General features: G+C 37.3%; 1 protein-coding gene across 1 annotated transcript in view; it reads left to right on the top strand.

The window, feature by feature from the left end:
• The window catches only part of LOC132908340 (lachesin-like), a 205,064-nt gene that overhangs the window by 70,711 nt on the left and 113,835 nt on the right, over positions 1-20,518 (top strand). The window contains exons 3-4 of the mRNA XM_060962282.1: positions 1,532-1,739; positions 19,085-19,243. Coding sequence (XP_060818265.1) covers positions 1,541-1,739; positions 19,085-19,243 — 358 coding nt within the window. The 5' untranslated portion in view covers positions 1,532-1,540. The remainder of the gene's footprint in view (positions 1-1,531; positions 1,740-19,084; positions 19,244-20,518) is intronic.

Here is a 20,518-nt window from a genome sequence, read left to right as displayed (position 1 = left end):
ATCGTTTCGCGCTAAGATAGACAAGACGAATCGAAGGATTAGATAGACAGGACGAGAATTACACGGAATTAAACGCGGATTAAACTGATGTTTCTCCCATCTATGCGTTCTTCCCGTTTTCTTTCATTCATCCTTTTATTCCTGATCGTAAACATCGGTCGCTTAAAGAGGAATCGAAACCTATCGCAAAGATGTCGCGGAGAAACAACGTACTGACCTATTTCTGCTGTTAGGTGTGACTGTATCGACTGAATGCACCGAAAGTAAACAGCGTCGTATACTTATACGGGCGAAAGAGGCCTTCTTATTTCTCCAGGGACAATTGTCGGACATTTCGTTGCTCCAAGAAAAGTTTCTTCTCTTCATCGGATCGTTCGCTCTCGTGTCGGTCATTACTTCCTTTTGTATCGATCAAGCCGCGAATCCGTCTTCGTGATTAGAATTCAATCAGTTTTTCATGATTGTTGAACTAATCTCATTGAATTCTACTGAAATTTTGAAAATGTAACATTTGCCGCGTGCTTCTTCTCTTTGTTTTTCCCTTTGTAAATTAACTTCACGACAAGTTTCCGAAGTTGAATTTATGATGTCTAATTGTAAGTAGTTTTGAGTTGAAAAGACCATGGGTTTAAGATTGAAATGTGATATCTTCCTTCTGCGGAAAATGAACTTTGCAAGTTAATTTAACTTTTTAATTTATAAATGAACTTCGGAAAATGTACATTTCACGGTATAAATATTTTCAAGTCGGAAATACGTGGAATTTTAAAAGTAATCTAAATAAAAATTTATTTGGAAGACATATAAGTGGTATGTCATTTGCAAACGTAGTATTTGTAAAATACAACTTTTGCTACGTACGTTCGATTTTCGATAGAAAAGGGTTTGAGTAGATTCTAAATTGTTAGTGGAAAATAGGAATTAGTAAACGATAATTAGATTGATGCGTCTGAATAAAAGACAGCGATTGGAAAATTCCTTGTCGTTGATAAAGATTCGTCTATGTTGAATGATATATCCAATTGCACTGACTTCTTAGGACAACGCGTTAAGGTGAGAGCAAGAAGAGGATCGGGTGAATGTAGGTTTCTAGATCGTGAAACCATCGCAGGTCACCCATCTGCTTCTGAAATTCCATGTTTACTTTCCACTTTTCTCTTCTTCTAATTGTCTCTTCTTGCGTTTTACTGTCACTACTCTTTGATTTTCTTCAGCCTCTCTAAGATATAAGATACACATTATAATAAAATTACGATTCCCGGCATAAGTCTTCGAAATCTCACAAATAAAAATGACTGATAAACTATTTATCGGTTTTCAAATTATTAATACGATGAAGAGAGATTTTTCGAACAATTCGGTGGTGCATAAACAATATCTTGATTATCCGTGACTACGCGAACTCTGATATCTCGATAAATGAGCCCCGTGACATTAGCGACGTTCCGATAGGAAACTGCAATTTTATGATAATCGATACGAGGCCGTAAATCGTGTTTATAGCATAACGGGATTGCCGTTTCATTTCCAGGTGGCCTGGATGCTTTTCGACAAGAGCGCTATCCTGACAGTACAAAGTCACGTTATTACCAGGAACCCCAGGATATCCGTGACACATGATAAGCATAGGACCTGGTTCCTACATATCAAAGATGTACGAGAGGACGACAAGGGAAAGTACATGTGCCAGATTAATACAGCGACCGCGAAAACACAATATGGCTATTTGCACGTCGTAGGTGAGTCTCTTTCAAATATTATTATTTTACTAGTAAAATCGTTCATATTGGAAAATGTACAAATGAAAAAACGATACTTAGAGACATTTTTATTCACATATACTACTAAATGAGTTTCATTATTCCCTTATAAATAAATGATTGTATATGTAAGTAATTATATTATAATATGATATAATTATCATATTCGTATAAACGTATATTCAATTTGTATACCAATTGTGTTTTAAAATTTTATAACAATTCATTAGTATCACCTTTCTTTGATTACACTGAATATGTTTAAATTTGTTAACATGTTCATTGCGGAGGTATTTAAATAATTTCTAATTCTTACATTCCATATTATTTTCAAAATTGTTTACAATTTCTTTCACCTGATTTTTCTTAGAAAACAGCTAAAATACATGTCGAATTGTTGTTCTTCCTGTTTTCTTTGTTTTGGAAGAAAGTGTCCCGTCTAAGGAAAAAACGTATATGAATTACAATTCCAAGAAAAATGGTATCTTTTGTACATATTCAACAGAAATAAATCCGACATCAGTATTATCGTTTAAATTTCTATGCTGTCGAATCATTTAAAATTTCACGCGGGCATCGGTCGTTTGTAAGTAAATAAAACAAGATGGTCTCTTCTGTTGACGTGTTAAACAATAATGCGCTTTGCCTTTGAACAATCCAGTTCCCACGAAAATAACGAGCGCACTTCATTCGATTCGAATTCGTTTACGTTACGTTTGATACGTTTACAAATAGAAACATACGTTTCTCGGAACCTGTTCAGTAACTCACAATCTCATTTACAATCATTTTGTACTGCAATTTTTATACGAAGCATTATAATTATTTTGCTCTTGTTTTGCAGTTTGATTAACAATTACACCTCCACTATGTATGCCTTTTTAATTATGTAAACACAGTCCCGGACAAAATAATAGCACATGTGTGCTATCTTTAATTTTTTGCAGACCATATAGAGTTTCTGAATGTAACACATAACGTCATAACTATTACGACGCAGGGAGTGGTGGTAAAGAAGTTCCTTCTTACTAACATTCACCATGTGCAGAAGAATTACTTAAATTCCTGACGCGAAATGATAGCACATTTACCAAATTTATACATATATTTACACGAAAAGAAAAGATGTGTAGCAATTAGCAGAAAATTAATAATGGGTTTTATTATTAGTATATTATTTATTATAATATTAACCCTTAGTTTCTATTACATCCGATTTTGTAAAGATTTTAATAGCTTTTTTAAATTATTAAATATCATCATATGGCCTTCCATTCTTATATATGGCTAGTTCTTCCTAAGAATTTTCGATAATATCTAAATCAGAGGAACGTGTGGGACATGGTAAAATCGATGTTTTTTGTTTCAAAAAATTGTTTTTGATTCTACAATTTTAACTCGGTGAATGGAATCATTATCATGTTCAAAAATAAATTTTCCTATTGTAATTCGTTCTACGTGTTCGTTAATTTCTTCTCGCATTAAATTTATATACTTCTGACTATTCATTTTTCCTTCAAGAAATCATACGTCGGTTTTGCCTTTATATTCGATTCTGTTCCACATGATCATACGATTCCTATTCATTTGTCGTCGTTTGTTTATAATTTCTGCTTCTCTTAAGTCATGATTATAAAATGAAAATTCATCTGGACCGTCCATATTAAATTTTTTTTCATCGATAAATAAAATTCGTTTCCATTTTTTGTTCAAATAAATACTCAAATAAATTTTCTTGAAACTGTTAACCGTTCCTCTTCGTCTTGCTTCGTTAGAGGAGGTTTTTGTTTCATTTTCAGTCGTTGAATAAATTTACGTTTCTCAAGAACACGGAGAAAACTTCGGACGTATGTCGTGATGCCTGCTTTTTGAGCAATTTCGCATGATGTTAATGTTGAGTTTAAGGCAACACGAATAGTGGCCCGTTTTTCGCGCTCTGATAATGCTTACAGTCTTCCACAACTTTTTCCTACCCATAATTTACAGGATCTTTTTACAATATTTGAAATTACAGAAACAGATTTTGATTTTTTAGTTCAACAATTTTTGCAATTTCGGTTTTAGTCCATTTTTTCTCGCAACCCATGTCGACGTTTAACTCTAAGACTCGATACATGCTATTGATTACTTAGCAATTCACAAACTACTGAAGGATATCAACATCGAGTGCGCTATCATTTCATTTTCAGTATTTGCGTTTTTCTGCTGCTTATTCAGAAAGCCAGCGAGGGCAATCTTATTTACTAACAGATTGCTTCTATCTGCGTCGTAATAGTGATGACGTTATGTGTTATATTAAAAAGTTCTAAATGGTCTTCGAGAAATTAGAATTAAAATTAAATTATTATTTTGCCTGAGATTGTATATATAAAATTTACACGGTTTCATGATAACTCTACAACGCGAAAGATACGTTACACATTATACGAATTTCGTGTTATATGGTGATCTACTGTATGTTCACCTCAATCAAGATACAGTTCTATAACAAACTAAATTATACAACACTTATATTTTAAGTTAATTTTAAGATAAGGAGGATTAATAGAGTTTGGTTGATTTATTAAAAACCGTTAAGTGCTTAGGAACTGTTAGAAATAAGGCGCTGAAGCTTTAAACAGTTTGGCTGAATAAGCTAGTATATCCGCCAGCTTGTTTGCGGTGAGAACTAGGTACTCTGTCATATCGGATGCTTTTGGTAACGTAATTCTGTCAGTGATTAGCAAGTAAAAAAGCAGTTAACTTATAGTCGGTGCATGTTACGTGTCACTTTCTTTAGTAAGTTAAGCTCCAGATTTAGTTTAAAGCTAATTTAGCTTTCCAGATTAAACTAACGTTTATGTCCTTTACCAATTTTCACACTAATAATTGCAATCGTAATAGTAACGTACAGCTATCTGTAATCTCTTCCTTATTTTCCTTTTTCATATTTTCTAAAATAATTAGAAGAAAAAAGAAGAAGAGGGAAGAGAAGGATATTTTTCTCTTTTTAAAAACACGAGCAAGACATCGCTTCGTATAACGAAGTCCCTGGACGATGTTTCTATCATCGAATAAAATATTTAAAAAGCCCGCTTGCGTTTCAACGATTGGTGAGACTCTCGGAAAGCAAGCCGTTGGACACAATAGAATTCCGGGTCAAAGGAGAAAGTATCCCGGCTTGTTGAAAGGACAGGGCAACAATAATTTAATCAGCAGAGGGCATCCGTGAGGGTGGCTGAGTGTGTCGGAGAGAGTCAGTCTTCGTTCTGCCATCCGGGAGAACATATTAATATCTCGAGTTTTGACGTCTGAAGTCGTCGGTGAAGCGGAAGCTCAGTCGTTTGCCGAAGTGGAGGGAGGGCGGTGGATGTTTCAGTAGTCGGTGGAGTAATCAGAGGGCTAGATTAATTGTTTCCACGGGACTCTTGGCCCGACGTAGCACAAATACACGGAAGACTTCGAAACGGTACTTCGTGATAATACCGACGGAACAGACACAATGCAAGCCCTGCCATAACTCAAGCCCTCCATTCTCTCTTTCTTCTTCTCTCTCTCTCTCTCTCTCTCTCTCTCTCTCTCTCTCTCAACTCTGGGCACGCAAGGAGAAACGTGTAACGTGTGTAAATATTCCATACGGACCGAATCACTTAAAGTTACCACCTGAGGCGTTTACCTTGCTGCCTGAGCTAATAAACGCTTTTCACGAGTTTGACGATTTCGACGGGCTGCGTTAGCTCTGTCTCGCGAGCGCGTACGCGCCACACTCTCTCCGCTTGAATTCCCGTGTAAATTATCCGGGAATCGTAACCGCGCTGCGTTTCGATTGTTGCCGCACTGTTTACCCGAGCACGCTAGAGCACGTTTCTCGCACGCTATCCAGTCGAACACCGGTTTCGAGGAGCGGCCCAGAACATTCGATTCCACGGAATAAATTTTAACAGCCACACCGGAGAAAACCCGGCTTGTTTGACTGCTGGTGCTCGATCGTTTCGGGAGGTTCATTTCTTTGCACATTTCACTTTTGTTTGTTAACTCGAGGAGAAACGTGATTCGTTCGACGGATCAAGAACGTTCGTGTACTATTAAGCAAGAGATAGGAATTAGGGATGATAAATGTTATGAGAAGTACGGTTTATGCGCGGGATTTAGAAGTTCTGACATGAATTAGAAGATTGTTACGAAAGGGTTTAGAACGGCACTAAGTATATATTTTGATAGGTTCATTCCTTCGATGATGGACTTCCCATGTTCTTTAGCGCGAAGAAAATTTATTGGTATATAAAAATCGCACTTGTTATTTTAATAATAAAAATGAAAATTAAATCGAGTATCGATTAACAAAAACTTCTTTTAAGAGAAACTTTTTTATGAGACTTTCCTCTCCAATCTAACAATTATCGAAATAAAGCACAATCCTTACACGTATAACATTGCTTTGTACTACCTCACAAAAACCGATTGAAACGATTCCACTCGATAGATACAAACTTCATCGTGTTATCCCAGTGGTCGATACGCTGCGAATGTACCGGCCAATCAATTTTCCGTAGCAGCGACATTCCATGAAAGATTCCCCTTAGTACGTGGCACGTACGTACCTAACACGTCGATTTCAAGCTCGCCATTGAATTCCGCGATGATCCATGAATTGAGGATAACGATAACTCGATGATCGCTCCGTTTTATCCAATATCGCGTATACACGGTCCTTTACTTTCTCCGTACCTCTTGGTCTCTCGTCAAATGATTGGAGATCGTACCGTTTCGTCTCCAGCCATTCTTTTTTTTTTTTTAATCTGTCTTCTCGTAAATAAGGCGGAAGCCGGGAACTAGCTGACTTTTATTCGATTTAGAGGCGAGTCGATGAGCTTAATTAGGAAAGAAGCTCGAATGGAGCTGAAAAGCGTACACTACGGAACGTGATGTCGAGCTTCCGATTCTTGCTGCACATTTTTCGACATTCCGGGTATTCATTCTTCCCTTTCGTCCCTTGCTTGTCTCCTTCACAGAGTATGCCGTCTCTCGACTGGTCTGGGATACGCGCGTCCGTCGCGTTTTTACCGGTTATCGAGTTGCCGAGATCGGGACGGCAGAAGACTCGAAGGGTTGTTGTCGGTTCAATTGGCGTTCCTTCGTAACGAGTAAAAGGAGCATGTTATGATACTCGCGAGCCTGTATGCAATTTCATATCTGTTCCTGCTCTCCTTTTCTCCGACCGTTTCCTCGAGCTCCGTTTTATTGGAAAGTCGATAGGAGTTAGTGGGGGTTCTCTCGTCGAGGACGGAAGACGATGAAATTCAAGCGGATCCTTTGAATTACGACGAGCAGCAGGACAACGTCGAGGACACAGTGTCGAGATATTTATCTAAAAAAGAAAAAGAAAGGGGTGGAAAGAAAGGGTAAAGAGAAACGTAACAAGAAAAAATAAGAGACGGAATAACCTCCGAGCAAGTTCTCTTCGACGGAAGTAGTTTTTATACGTCCATTAACGAGAGAATGCATTTCTTTCTGCCATGAAACACAAGCAGCCTTGTTCACAATTCTTGCCCCGTGCAGGTCTTTTTTAACACCCTGTTCCCTCTACTCTCTGCCTGCCTGTTACGGCGTTTGTCCGGTCAAAAGACACGGCACCGTTGCACAGCTTTTATCCGGCCATCGAGTTTCACGAGTCGAATTCAAGAATACTCAAAGGCCAGCCGTATAACATGACACAAAGGAAGGGTCTCGCTGTGCTCGTATACGTTACGTATTGTATCAGAGAACGCGCGTGTCGTCTCGCGGTCGTATGTCATACGGTGCGCGAGCTCGACACCGCATTCCCTAAGGGGGACCGGCGTAATTAGTAATTTGTGGTTGCTACGGAGGCTTCATTCAACGGGCCGCATAACAGTCATTTCGACACGAGCCTCTAACGGGGCTTTGTGTTTGCGGATCGTGCTCCGTTAAGTTGCAAAACGCGTTACTCCATCTCGCACCTACTACCACTTAATTTCCGAATGTCTGTCAAAGCGTCGCAGTACTTTTTTCCTCTCAGTGTAGCTTCCACTTCCTTGGAGGCGAGAACGCGCGGAATTTCATTAGGATTTCAATCACACGCTTTGACTCCAAGGTAATGAGACTCGAAACACCTTTTGACACTGCACTACGTTAAGGAAGTCCAATTGTAAAATAAACGTGGAACTATGTTATCCGATGATACGTCGTTTCGATGAAGCACTATAGTTCGCGCTATTAACAGAAACCATTTAAACCCTATAAAATAATTTAGCATCGTAACTTAACATTATACTATTTCTACAATGTTATTTAAGCTAAGTAAGTATTTGACCAAATCGTAACACCTGTTTACTCTTTCATTCTACACGTATGGTATAAATTACCAACGAAACTTTTCGATTGCTGTTGTAGAAGCAAAAACTGTCTCGCAATCAGTTCTTGCCAGCAAACGGTAAAAATTCGGCGTGTAAAGTATCAATTGTTTATAGGTTCGTCGCCGAATCGTCCATGCGAATCATTCCAACTATTGATATCCGTAAACAAAATATGTCCCGTTTCACCAGTCAATCGTGTTTCCGGTTCTGACGAGGACGCCGGTATTGTTTGGTCTTTTTCTATTTGCAATCCTCCACTTTGCCGAATAAACTCAGGTCCCTTTCCTTCCAAATCTCGTGGAGCGTACGGACATTTATTTTCCAAGTGCATTCTGGACTCGTCGATTTGTCTCGTTTCGTTCCTTGTTTTGACAACTCTTTGCTTACAATAAATGTTTGCCAAAGCTGTCACACATCTCTATATTTGTCGACGACTGTTTTTACTGGCCTCTAAGATTGATTTGGTTTAGCTATGTGATATTTATTGCGATACTAAAATTGTAAGTGCTCTTGTTTAGGAAGTTTAAAAGTTAGTATTTCTGTATTTCAATCAAATTTCAAATTTTTATCCATCGATCAACAAATATCTTTAATTATATACGCGAATCATAAATACAAATAACGAGTAAATCTCATCCCGCTTTGGAAATAATATTAATACTATTTTGTTAATTTTATCCTACCTCGATAAGTCCGCGTTCCTAACAACTCATATATCGACTTTCTTGTTATTAATCCATTCAAAAGAAAACTCCGCAACAAGCCAAGTATGAACGTCTAAAGGAATAAGTTTGGTCCTCTTCAGGTTTATATTTCGCATTGAGTGTCTGGCCCGTTTGTGAACGTGATTTTTTCACCGCTATTCCCCGGGAAATTCCCTAATTGGAGACTTTCTCCGTCTGACCCCATAGAAAAGCGCCCGTAAACACAATAACACTCGCTGATCATTAGGCTCGGTGAAAAGCATGTTCGAGAAAAATTTGTTCTCCTACTCGGAACATGGAGGAAACTACTGGAGGCACTACGAGGAAATCGAACCGTGTTCGGCAGACGGCCGAGCAATGCACAAAGTTCGCTACTTGCTTAAGTCCTTACATATTTATTCGACTCGTGAAATGGCGGCCAGTATCTGGAGAATCGGCTGGTCCTTCACAAACATGATCTCTGCCGCTTTATTCTCTATTTCTCGAGTGGCCAATTACGGACAACGAAGATTTCATGGACTGCCGCGCCGTAGAGGGTAAACGAAGACTTGGTCCGGATATCGATCGGCAACAAGACAAGATCCCATCGTTTCGTTATGCTGATTATTTAAGCCTTCAACGGAATAAATTAAACTATCGCTATCCATGAAAAACGAAGACTTTTGCCTGAAATTTGTTATCCCCTAAACTCCATCTATAACTAATCCATAACTCTGGACAAGATATCTGACGATTCAATACCAGCTGTTTAACGTTCATGTGGAGATATCTGGCGACCCGATACAGATATGGTAGTACCAGTTACAAGATATATCATCCAGGGTTATAAAGGTGTTAAAATAGGAATGTCCATGGTATGGCAAAGTAGAAAAATATTTAATCCAGCGCGTTCTTTTTTATGAAAGCTATCCGCATCTAAAAGAGTGAAAAGCATTTCTATCATAAAAAATTTTACTGAAATTCTTTAAAGAGTCCTGCTTCCGATTTACATTGCATACAGGGAAACTTGCAAGTTACACAGATACTCGGTATCCTAGAGTAGCACAGAGGGAAAACGCTAATAATTCAAAACGCGACGACGTTTCCGCGTACATACATGTTCTCGTGGCTCGAAGCGCGAAGCACGGGTGGACCCTTAGTGTTAGCATGCCGTCGCGTCGGTCTGTTTCTCTTTCACTCTCTCGTTGTCTGTCCTCCGTACGAACTGATGCTGGTGGAGTTTAGGGTAAGTTAACGCGCAACAACGCCGCGGCAGCGTACACGTGGTGGCGTTTGCGCTTGAATAATGCATCAACAGTCCGTACGCGGCTGCCGTATAACGGGCCACGCTGTTCAATCTGCGCTTGTTGAACAATTCGGTAACACCCCGCATTAGCATTAATGTAGCAGATCGTCGGACACCTGCGGTAATTCATAGGATTGAGTGGAACTTCGCTGTTGCTTTTCGAGACGCACAATTGACTTGCGCCAACCACGGCTTTACTTAAATTCGATCCCTTGCTTTCCATCGACTTTGAGCGTTTAATTTTTAATACAGAGATCTTGTTCTACAGCTATCAAGTAATTACATATTTTTCTGTGACGTGAATGATGTAATATATCTAACCATAGTTTTGTTTGATGTTTTCTACGCCTGCTCTTCCAGTCTTGTAGAGATAAACCGACAAAAATTCCTATATTGATGATAATCCGGGCACATTGCTGAAATCAGGAGAACTTTTACGTGTTTCGGCCGTAGACAAATATTTGCTCGCGCACAAAATACACGTCATGGTTCATTTGGGAATGTTACGGAGGTAGGATTTCAACGGGGGGTGGCAGGTACTCGGGCCAATTTATATATGAATATGTAGAAACGACCCTCTTCACTCGGCGTTTCGGCCAGCAAACGAACCATCCGAAAGGGGGGCTTCGTTGCTATTTCAAGCGAAAGCTGTACATCTTATCGGGATAACTCCTCGAATAAATTTCCAGAGGCTCGAATAATTGTCCCGCAGATTGCGTACGCTGATTATTTATGATAGCGATTATTCCCGATTAATCGATAACGAGACACAATGATAAATTGGCTAAATTTGCGACAATTCCCGCATTCTTACCGGTAATAAGCTTGACACTTTTAATTATTTGTCAATAGCGACGGCAGCATTGTAACGTATGTAATTATTTATTTAAGCGAATATTTAAATTCGTTCGAATTAGATTAAATGAAAATGAATTATGCATAGATCAGGCGCGTGTTTGCTGGTGTCTTTGGCAACGCCAATTGCGATAGTAATCTCACGAACAGAGAGAAATGGATATCCTATTTCACGTATTTGCTATTAATTATTATTGTTATTAATTACATATCCGTGTGAAATTGGAGTCATCATAAAAAAGTCTAATAATTATTATAACGTTAATTATAATGAAAATGCACTTCCTGAACCAAGTACTCAAATCTCCATCTCTAAACCTGTGCAGAAGTCAATTCGATAAAAAATCTCACTTTACGACTGCTACAAAATTATTATTCCTGCAACGAAATCGGAACAGCGTATTCCAATCCGATATAATCAAAGTACAAACAGTTAAAGAAAACGCAATATGAAATTTCAGCGTACTACCAGCCGTGTTCTTATCGTTCGTTACAACAATGTCGGTAGAACAGCTTGTTATACTATAATATAATATTCAGAGCGCAACTCGTTCCAACTGTGTCTATGGAAGACTGTAAAACTTTGGAATTCCGGTCCTGCTTTCGGGTAGCATGTTCGTGGAGAACCCACCACGAAGTAACGTGTGTCTATTCACGTTTCGTTTGAAAATGCATTAGTCATACGGTCGAAAGTGGAATCGAAGTGTCGCCTGGGAATCGCAATAACCGTCAGCGCGAAGCGGCGCGACACCAAATGCAAATTATTCTTAATGGTGATACGAGCACGTCCCTGGTGGTATCACATCGATTCGTGATTATCGGAAAAAGTATAAATCGCTAATAAGTCGAGCGACATTTTAAATATTTTTTCCCTTCGTCTGCTTTTTCGCCTTCCTTTTCTCATATTTTATTTCCTCCTCGTTTTGTCTTCTATCACGGCAGAACGACAAACGAATTCGCCTCGTTTGAATATACGCTTGCCTGGATATATGTATTAGTGAAACGAGAATGGTTCTTTCGTTCGATTGTAAAATGCAATAATCAGATTCGAGGATGAAAGGACACGCCTGGCCGATTATAACTTTCACGCGTCTCGCGAATTCGCGAAAAAACTGTGCAATTATTTGATCGGTTACGTTGGTTGTGTCGTGCGCGCTGGAAAATCTTTTAATTGAAATTTCGTTTAATTAGTCTACTTTCGGTAAAATCTACGAACAACGATACGATGTTTGAAATTTTTACGCCTGGATAAATTTTTCTGATGCTCGTCTATCGATTACTTTAAACGAATAATATCAAGTTCCTGATCTATGATTTGTTTATTTCCTAAAATGTTGTGCATCTTAGTAAGATTTTAATGCAATTCCATCATATAAAGAAACTTTAAGTGTTATTACCGATTACGATTACCAATACTGTTAGTATTTCCTTGAACAGACAGCATTTATTCTTCTTCTATGGCGGAAACGACCTCCACCGCCCCAAATATTTAGCCTCGTTAATCATAAACGCTCATCAAAAGTATATTTAATCGAACGAAGCTTCTTCCTTCTCGAGCCATTGCGTACTTCACTGCATTGCGTTACTCCGAAATCGTTCAAAGACAGCCATTAATTCGTGTCCAAGCGCAAGGAGATTAAAAGCGTGCGCGATAGCGTTAATTTCCGACATGACATTAATCAATTTCGCCGGGTCAAGCCAGTGAAACTCGGGATTTGGAAGTACGTGCCAGCCAGGAGGAATATTTTGCCCTGCGTTAAGGTCGTTATCGTGACTCTACAATCTGGTAGAAAAATAGGAAGGATCAGTCCTGAAGGGAGAGTCGAACGCGAGCGATTCCTATCGACGAATACTTTCGACGAACATTTTCGACGTTTGATATAAACGACAAACGCACGAACGCCGATAGTGTTAGCTTCCGGCTTAACGATTATCGTATATTTTAGCTCGTCCATCGCCATTCTTCTGTCTCGCGTTACATCGCGCATCCCGCGGGGACAATTTTTTCTGTGATTTCCCGCTAGAGGAAGGGGACAGTCATAGCCATCCCCCTTTCTTTCGAAGAATCATTACGACTATCCGGTCAATGAAGCATCGATTTACTACATAGAGAAGATGATATATATACATAAATATGTATGTATATCATCGTTCTACTTTCACGGTCTGTCAACGCGCGTTTGGCACTATCCATTGACATTCATGTTTCGGGGGAGAAAAGAGCTAGCGATGATTATTATTTTTTGCATTTGCATCGATAATTCCACTGTATATATTTACATATCCTATCCACATATTTCGTGACATAGATCAGAACACTATCAGAAGTATTTAAATATATAGTAGGATAATTACAACATAATCGTAAATCATTTAAAAATTAATGAAGAACATTAGAAAATTTTAATTATGGGATAATTCTCTTTAACGGTGAGTTAAGAGGAGAGTTAAAGTGCGTTTCGTTCAAAATATCTGATACAAAGGTAGTAAAACTCCGTTGTAAGTTACTGTTCGCTTTTACTCTACGAAGTTTGTACATTTTCAAAGTAGCAGTACTACAAATTCAAAGAAAAGAGAGACTAAAGTAAGACTGATGCATTATAAACAAAGTTTCGAGTGCAATTGCAATTTACTGAATTATAAATAGATCAGCTGGAAATATATATAAATCTGCTGGTTACTGTAATAGTGAAAATAAAAAATGAAATTTCTTTCGTACGATACATACAGTGTATAGTCTCCCTTGAGCTTAGTAAAGAATTTATCGAAATGATTCGTATCGATTTGTGTGAATTCAGTTGTCACGATCTGTCTTTCATTTATGTATTTAATTTCTGTATCAATACATCAGCCATAAAGGACAAATTCCTATGTTCAAATCTGTGGTAAGAGATTTAAGTACATATATTACGAATGGAATACGAAATTTAAACAAATCGCTTTTCGGCTAGCCACAAACGTATAAAAATTTTTTTATTTCGATTTATGTTTAGATGTCGTAAATATGTCGTCAAAGTAATAAGTACTAGACAAAATATATCGCCGTTGAATGACGATATCGTGTCACTATAGACGACGTTGAAAGAAACGATAATCGCGGATCGTATAAATACATATTTTGTTTTGTTTGTCGTTTGTTATCGACACGAAATTGTTACATGAATGATACGCGATTTAGCGTCGCGATATGGGTATTTTCGCGATTAATTTCCAGTGGAATAATTCAATATTCGCGTTACCGTATCTGTCGTGTGATCTTCCGCGTTCGACCTTTTCCTCTTTTCTCCTATTGCATTTTCTTTCACTCTCTTATTTTTATTTCTCTCTGAAAATGCGATGCACCAATTGAATTCCGTTTCACGCTTTTGCTTAGTAAGAGAGATCTGCTCAACGGACAAAATTGCGTACGATTATCGCGTGTTTGACGGTGTACCTTATAAATATAATATTGCATATATTATTTGAATTACGTGATAAAATCATGCAGCGTTAGGAAATTACAAGCAACATGTAATATTCAGTGTTTGTACGTGGACGGATCAGCTCGTAAATCATTGTGATGCTTTGTTTTGCGTGTTTGCTTAATTTGCTCACTTGTTCGGCACACGAGACATTGAAATACGTGAGTCATTAGGTATGTATCAATATGTCCAATTTTGACTGTTTTTAATGTAATATCTTTATACGAATAGGCGATCGATCTACGTTTAAGTCTCGAGAGAAGATAATAATTAGTCGTGGCGTGTTATACGGAAACTAAGTATGGATGGCCCAGTGAAATGTATTTTATTAGACCGGCATGTATACACCAATCATGCGAAGAACCACGGAAGTTGGTTTCGATCAACCGGTTTTGGTCACACACGGTGATGCAGACGACAGATACCAATCTCCTTCTCTTGATACGATATATATATATATATATCTTTTCCCATAATATGACAGTGATATAATTGAATGAAATTGTCTTTGTTATTTATTTCCGCGAGTCGGCCGCATTCGTGTACCGCAGAATAACGATCGGCTGAAATTTTCACACAAACAGGATACGTTCGAGAGGATCGTCAAGGCTTTAGCCAGTTTGCCCAGGAAACGCTTAGATGCTCGAATCGCATTTAGACTTTTAAATTAAGCCTCTTCCCCCATCCTCCCTCTGCAGTCTGACGCTTCACGTGTTAATGGAAGAACACTCATGAAGGGTATTCGATCGGAAAGGAAGTTTTTTCTCTCCAGTCGTAAAATGCAGTCTGTCGATGCTCCGGACGAAAGAACCTACAGTGGAAGTGTGAATGCTGAGTTACAGCTTGATTCCAAAGCATATCGTAGGAATATTGAGTTGCGAATAGAGTTCTGATTGAAATATAAAATAATTATACTTTTAATAATAATAACACACCATTAAGGATTTCATTGAATTACAATTATTCGTTGCATAACAGTTTTGTGGTGGATTTATGTGTAGAAATAGTCTAATAAATCATAGCAAAAAAAAAAAAAATAATTAAATGATAAAAAGGATCGAGGAACGTAGTGTCTTCGTCTTCTTAGCTGTTACAGTCTGAGCATAAAAGCATCCCCTACCTCTACGACAATTTTATGCTCCTCTTGCGCTGTATTAATTTTTAATACCGTGTCCTTTTCAAGCACAGTGTATGTTTTCCGCCAGTGGTTTTTGGAACTAACGAGCCACGAACCTTCCATGAAAAATCAATCTACGTTGATATGATTTTAATAATGCAGAAGTGCTTCCTCCTATGCTGGATATGATCCGTTTATCTTCTTTATTTTTTGTTCTTTCAGGAAAGAGTAATACTTTGGAAAATATTAATTATCCGAATCTTCGTTGTACTGCAGGAATAAAAATGCAAGTATTGCACATAGAATTATTTCAATTATATATTCCTAAATACATATTCATGATTATTTGTAAATATTTAGTTCCATTAATATAATAATTTATGCGATCAAATGACACTAAACTATCGCAAATCACCGATGACTGACGCCAGATTGAATACATCAAATCATTAATGGTATTAATGGTAAATTGATTGGTAATCATATCATATAATATCTACAAATGAAAAATGCTACTATAATCGTGAATTAACCTAAGGAAAACATACGTGTGCATGTGTATAAACATATAACTTTTTAACAATTGAAAAGGGTTACAAATCTTCGGGTGCGATGTCTTTTACCACGTTCGGTTCCGCTTTCACCAGTCAATTCAGTTTCGTGTAAGAACTCTTTCAGCTTGTAACGAATCACTTAGATAATTGTTAATGTGTTTATTCATTAACACTTGTCGCGTTTGTAAAATCTTCAGTGAATAAAAATACTAATACTTTGCAGGAGAAAATTTATTGAATTGTAAAAATGCCCAACGTTATTAATAATTATAAAGGTATATACGTGAATTTACAAGCTACATGTTAAATCCATGCTCCGTTCTTTAATTTGCTTTTATAACTATTGATAACGATTTCTAGATTGGAGGAATTAATATTGTACGATGTAACGTTGCAATGCTGGATATAGTATAGACTGAGAGTAAAATTTAATGTTATACACTTTTGTAAATTTCAATTTTGCGGTTATATTTTTGTCGATACAATAAACGAAATTTTATGCAAACAAAGATTCGAGTTTCGCGCGGAAAATTTCATTTAGAACAGAAGACATATGCTAAATATAATTCAATAATATTTCTATAGAAATTTCTTTTTTATTCACTATAGGAGATATTTAAAAATTGAATATATTTCATAATTTTTCCAACTAGATCTTTCTGGTAGTTTATTTACTCACCACAAGTGGCTCGCTTTTGTCATTTGAATAACAATCGGCGGCGATTCGCATGGAAATTGGATTTGCTTGAGGTTTCATTATGGTCATTTGCCTTATCGTCGTTTGAATTATACGTGGCGATCTCATGGCCGCAATATCGATTCCACTTTATCACGTTTACCTTCGATAAACTGTTCGCATCTTTGCCAACGGGTATTCATCAGAATGGGGGCAGGGATTTTTGGTCGGTTACTAAGTACGTTAACATAGGATCGTATGTGTAATCCGGCCGCTAACTAGGTTTAGTAATTATCGAAGAAGAGCCATGTAATCAGGGATGACACAGAAAGTCTTTATTGTCTTTGTAAAACTATCCCTCAAGTCCTCATAAATTTCCCTTACAACAAAAGAATCGACAAAAGGTTTATAATTTCGCGTGGAAGTCTTGTATTTACTGTAAGTAAGAGTTTTTACTGTTTTGTCAGAGAAGTATTCGAATTAAAAACTTATTTTTATAAAAGTAATTAAAAGAAAAATGAAAACGGTGACTTTGTGTGAAGGTAACAAAGGATAAAATGAATTCAAAGGCAAATTAAAAAACAACCATTTTCAAAGTCGTTTTATATCGAACAACTGCGAATTCGAATAAAAAATTAAAAAAATAACTCGAAACTGTCGGTAAACAATAGGAGATTAAAAAAGACGAAAGAACAAACCCTTTCGTTCCCATAAAAACTAGGAATATTCGGCAAAATGCCTGTCGGAAAGCGAAACTGCGACAAAACTTTTTCGTCGCATCGTACGTTTTCAAGCCGTAATCGTGGTCCCCGAGGCGACGAGCTTGTTCTCCAAGACATTTTCTCCTCCACGGAAAGGGCCTCTTATCGTCAGTGATTACGACTTTTTAACGGGGATTTCCTCCCTCTTCGTCTCATCTGGCCGCATTTCTCGTTTCCTTTGCCCTTCTGGCTGTTCGTACCGGTCTCGAACCGCGTTATCGAACGTTTCCGCGATTGTAACTGGATTCTCCGGTATCATCATCTTCAACCCCTTTGCGACCTCGTCGAACCGAACTTCTTTTACCTCCTTAGACATTTCCTTTTTTCATTTTTAACTTTGAATTCGATTTGCATGTGAAAGAATGCCATTCAGAACTTCTTACTCATCCTTGAGGTTGGCCTGTTCTTTGAAGCGTTCTTGACCTGGGTCCACTCGAAGCCGACCCTGTGTCATGCAAATTTTATTATGTGACCGCTCTTGGATCTGACCAACGCCTTCGTCTTTTCGATGTCGCTCTTTTGCACGATTGCGGCCACGTTAATCGCGATTGACGTTCTGCTCGCGAACGATTTTCTGCTTGACATTGCTCAAATGTATTTCTTCCTCAATGAAAAGAATCTACTGTTTGATTTATGTCAAAGACTGTGGTGCCTTGCGCAGATTCAAGATTTCTCAGTATTTGTTTGATTTTTATACCAAATTGACCTATATAAAATCAATTTTCGAACTAATATAAAGTAGACGCTGGAAGTTCGAACAATTCGAAGTTCAAATAAAAATGTCAAGAAAATTCGACTTTTAAACTCAAACGAAAACTCAAAGCTCAAACAAAGGGACAAAGAATCACTTGTCGTCATGTAACCGTCACGTGGCTGCATTATCTCTCTGTTTAAGCCTAGGTCAGGCGAAATGCCAGCTAAGAAGAAAAAAGGGAAACAAGGCTATGTTCACTGATTGTGCAGTTCTCTTGTGACTTTATGATTGCTTCAACAAGCGTTCATAATAGCACTTTCAAGCGTTTCATTTATATCATTTAGTTATTTTCATATACATTTATGTATTTCTTTTTTTATGATTTCCATTCATAACGTTATCAATGAAAGATACCTAAGGTGAAAATGCTAAAAAAGAAGTCGTATATATTTTATATTTTAGATAGAATATAGAAAGGAGCTCATCAATAAATATAAAAGTATAAATTTGTTAGTAGTTTATCGAAACATTTTTTTTTTACTATTTATCAATATGATCTTTTGAAATAGGCAGTTAAAATGTAAAAGATTGAGTAAATTTTGAATGTCTGAAACGGATTAATTCAATTAATTAAATCAAATAGTAAAACTTAAATTGAAATTCAAGCAACTGAAAGATCGAACCGTTTCCTGGAACAAGTTATGTTCGAACTACGAAGATCGACTGTATTTCATCTAAATGTAATATTCGCGGACATGTAGAGAACATGTATTTTGGTAAAGTATGCAACTGATTATAAGTGAGTTAATCTATGTAACTGTCTTAATAGACAAATATTAGACAAAAACATGTTTCTGTTCACAGTGCCTCCAAATATAGAGGACTACCAGTCCTCGTCAGATGTCATTGTGCGAGAAGGTGCGAACGTGAGTCTAACGTGCAAAGCGACTGGAAGTCCTAAACCAGCTATAAGCTGGAAAAGAGACGATAGTTCAAAGATCTCAATTAACAAAACCTATTCTGGTAAGTACACGTTATTATTGTCTTGTCATGAATAAATATTATTACAACAATCTAATTCGATGTAATATCAATAGATAATATAATCGCGATGATAAAGTTTGACTTGAAACGATAATTTAATATCGCAATTGACCGTTATAGTTATAACTTGATTTTACAGTTTGATAATATTTTTATGTCTAAAGTTGCTCTCGTTATTTTCCTGGCTTTTCCTCAATGGTTATTTTCTCCGTATGTTTTTCACGTACTCTTCTCTTCTGTTTTTCTAGTCCTGTGTTCACTTTGTTTTCCTGTCATATATGAAATATCATATAGAGTGACTTTTAGTTGCTTTGTAAATTTAAATTACAGTGAATCAATGAATATTATTTGAAATATTATTGAAATGTTATTAACTATAGCATAAAATGTGATATGTTTGTCCATTTTGCAAGAAGCCTGAACGATTATCACCTATAACGAAATCTAAGTTATCCGTATGTTCTTTTTCAATCTGCAATCTTTAGATGTGATGTTCTCTTCAGAGTACAATCAACGTCGATCCGTAACCGTGTTTCGAAAAATTCGGGGGGTAAAAGCGCGCCGCAATTAAAAATAATGACATTCGTTTGACTTCTATTCGAAGATCAAACATGCTCTACCTCAAAAACTGTGTTACCGCAATCATAGAGAAAATCGTGCGGTAGAGTTGTGAAGAGAAGAGTAAAGGAAGATTGAAAAGAAGGAGAAAAAATGTAAACGTGTCAAAAGACAGTGGATTTAATGAAAAGAGGACGAAGGAAAGGTATTTCTCATTAACACGTCACGTAATTCCGAGGACTCGGAGAACTCGCGAATTCGATGTCGTTAAACGGCTAGGGTGAGGATCTTGTAGCGCGTAATTACGTTGGCCACGGATTTTGAAGAACGTTGAAGTCTTTACACGGTTTCACGGTTCAGAAAGCGTATTAATTTATTGGAGTAAATAAGGGATGCCACGGTGTGTCGGAGGAATTTAAAACGGATATGTGGAATTTCAACTTCATAAAAATTGACGCATCAGAACCATCGGAGATGGCGTTCCTGTTATTTAAAGAAATCAAGAATTTAATTCTGGTTACGAACATAATAGGATTTATTAAATGCGATACAGGAAGCGTTATATAGATATTGAAATTGGAAAAGTGTAATTAACGTGTTCATCAGGTGGCAAAATTAATTTTATATTTGCAAATACGGTTAAATTATATTATAAAGAGGACTGGTAACTTCGATTTAAAAGTTTTACAATCCTCT

This window comes from Bombus pascuorum, chromosome 6 (assembly GCF_905332965.1).
Source record: "Bombus pascuorum chromosome 6, iyBomPasc1.1, whole genome shotgun sequence".
Taxonomy (NCBI): domain Eukaryota; kingdom Metazoa; phylum Arthropoda; class Insecta; order Hymenoptera; family Apidae; genus Bombus; species Bombus pascuorum.
Note: the sequence above shows the minus strand (reverse complement) of the source record. Positions and strands in the feature narration are given on the sequence as shown.